This window comes from Physeter macrocephalus, chromosome 21 (assembly GCF_002837175.3).
Source record: "Physeter macrocephalus isolate SW-GA chromosome 21, ASM283717v5, whole genome shotgun sequence".
Taxonomy (NCBI): Eukaryota; Metazoa; Chordata; class Mammalia; order Artiodactyla; family Physeteridae; genus Physeter; species Physeter macrocephalus.
In genome coordinates, this window is record NC_041234.1 from 78,887,562 (window position 1) to 78,889,848 (window position 2,287).

Genomic DNA, 2,287 nt, shown 5'->3' on the forward strand with positions numbered 1-2,287 from the left:
CAGGTGGTTGGTCTTTTTTCCAACTTTAACGCTGTTTTTCAAATAAAAACGATTTACTTCCTTTTTTAAAAGTATATTGACTTTTTTGTCTAAAATAAAAGGAACAAAACAGAGAGATATAAAGAATTTTTAAAAATCCTCTCTCCTGGGCTCTTTTCCGGACACATTTCTTCTATGCATTTTAGTGGAGGGAAAAGGGAGAGATTGGTAGCAGAAAGCACAGCAGGTGGAAGGAAGTGTGTCCTGGGAGCAGAGGAGGGCAAAAGCAAGTCCCCAGAGGAGCACTGGTAATGGCCAACGGCCCCCCGCCCCCCGGGACGATACTGCCCTTCCGTGGCCCTTAGAGAAAGGCCCAGGAACACACAAAGAAAGAAGAGTGTCGGGGCCCAAGCCGGTGCTTGGACAAGTGACACGGGGGGCAGGGGGAGGTGAGCACCGCCGGCTCTGCGCGACCCCGCGGGGCAGAAGGGGGCGGCGCGAAGGCGTGGCGTCCCGCGGTGACGTAGGGCGCGCGTGCCCCGCTCTAGTGTTAGACCCGGCCATTGCTCGCTCCCTTCTCGGTTCCTGCTCCCGGTGGCCCTGAGGGAGTGCGGGCCGAGGTCGGCCCCCAAGAGTACGAGGCGCGGGGGCAGCAGGTAAGGAACCTGGAGGGGCGGGGGGTCCCCAGCGGTGGCGTGAGCGAGCGGACACGGCCTGTGGACCCCTCCCCGGGGGTCCGGTTGCCCCGGGGCCGAGACCGCAGCCCCCATGCCCCTTGCGGCCTGGCGTTTGGCCACAGAAAACGGTAGGCCTTCTCTGGGGGCGGGCAGCGCGGCCCAGAGGCGGCTGCCTGCTTCTCGCAATACAGCGAGCTTTTCCGACACCCGCGCCCCGCCCCCCTTCTTCTCGGGGTAGAAAATGGTGGTCGGCGCGGGGGCGGCTGAGGATGGGAGCTAGGGACGCTGGGTGGGGGTGGCCGGGGGTGGGAGATGCGGGGCCGAGAAGGGGCCGAGCGTCCGGATGCAGCAGCCCCCCTTCCCCCACCCTTACTCTCTGCAGGTCTGCGAGTCGAAGTGTCGCGGCGGCGCACTTGCAGCAAGAATCGGAAGGAGCAGAAGACCGCGAGGGTAGGCCCAGGTCGGTGCGGGGGACAGTGGGCAGGTGGGGGGAACGTGTGGATAGCCCTAAGACCCCCCAAATACTCCCCCCTACCCCGTCCTCCATTTTGGTGCCTGCAGAGACGTGGGCATGGATCGGCAGGGAAAATGGTGGGTTTGGGGCGAGGGAGGGGGGAGAGCTCGGACTGGGTGCCTCCTAGAGGGCGTAGGGAGCCTCTCAGGTGGGAAAAGGAAAATTTGAAGAGCCTTTACATCCGGGGCTGGAAGTCTTGAGAGGTGCTTAGTAGGACCTCTGTCCTCGGTGCTGATCAGTCCACTCAGAAAATAGTCCCTTCTCTCTTTTGTCTTCTAGGAGCAATGGCGTCCAAAGAGGAACGAGCAGTAAAACATCTCTACATGGAAAATGCCAACCAGGATAATGAAAACAAGGACGAAAAGGGGCAGGATGCTAATAAAGGAGAGCCTTTCGCCCTCCCTTTGGAAGCTGGTGAATATTGTGTACCTAGAGGAAATCGTAGGAGGTACCGTGTTAGGCAGCCCATCCTGCAGTATAGATGGGACATGACTCAGAGGCTTGAAGAGCCACAGGCAAGGATGAGAGAAGAGAATATGGAAAGGATTGGGGAAGAGGTGAGGCAGCTGATGGAAAAACTGAGGGAAAAGCAGTTGAGTCATAGTTTGCGGGCAGTAAGCACTGACCCCCCTCACCATGACCATCATGATGAGTTTTGCCTTATGCCTTGAATCCTGATGTTTTCCCTGACGTTAGTAGGGAGACACACCTGCTTCTTAAACTTACATGTTTGTGACGTACCTTTGTTGTAAACCTTTTGGTGTTGTTTCTTGTGGGTCTCCTATTACCAGCTTCTAATTGAATGTTGTGTTTCTGACCCAATCTGTAAGTTTCTGTCAGCAGGAGAGTTTTACCTATTGTATGGAGAGATGTTCTTTATATATTGTGATGTTAATAAAGCAGTTTAAAAAAGCATTCTCTGTTTTTTTCCCTTAAAATCGTATATATTTTATATATGAATAGACAGTCTAAGGATATATAAAGTAAAAGTATCTCTTTATGGTAGAACTATGAATAATTTTTATTTTCTTATCTCTATTTTCTCACTCTTTTTCTTTTTACCTGCATTGGACAACTCCCAAATGATGCTGATTGGAGTACTAGATCTTCCCAATGT

At 53.7% G+C, this 2,287-nt stretch overlaps 1 protein-coding gene across 2 annotated transcripts; it reads left to right on the plus strand.

Annotated features, from left to right (window-relative positions):
* The first annotated feature begins 517 nt into the window (after positions 1–517).
* On the plus strand, positions 518–2,078 carry LOC102984793 (protein BEX1). Of its 2 annotated transcripts, none has more exons than XM_007118023.4 (3): positions 518–635; positions 1,039–1,116; positions 1,450–2,078. In XM_007118023.4, exon 3 carries the CDS (start codon positions 1,455–1,457, stop codon positions 1,839–1,841), a length of 387 nt encoding a protein of 128 aa, XP_007118085.1. In that variant the 5' UTR covers positions 518–635; positions 1,039–1,116; positions 1,450–1,454; the 3' UTR covers positions 1,842–2,078. The 2 variants fall into 2 exon arrangements, with proteins under 2 accessions (XP_007118085.1, XP_028338352.1); XM_028482551.2 differs by having other exon boundaries at positions 1,039–1,106.
* Positions 2,079–2,287: the final 209 nt, after the last annotated feature.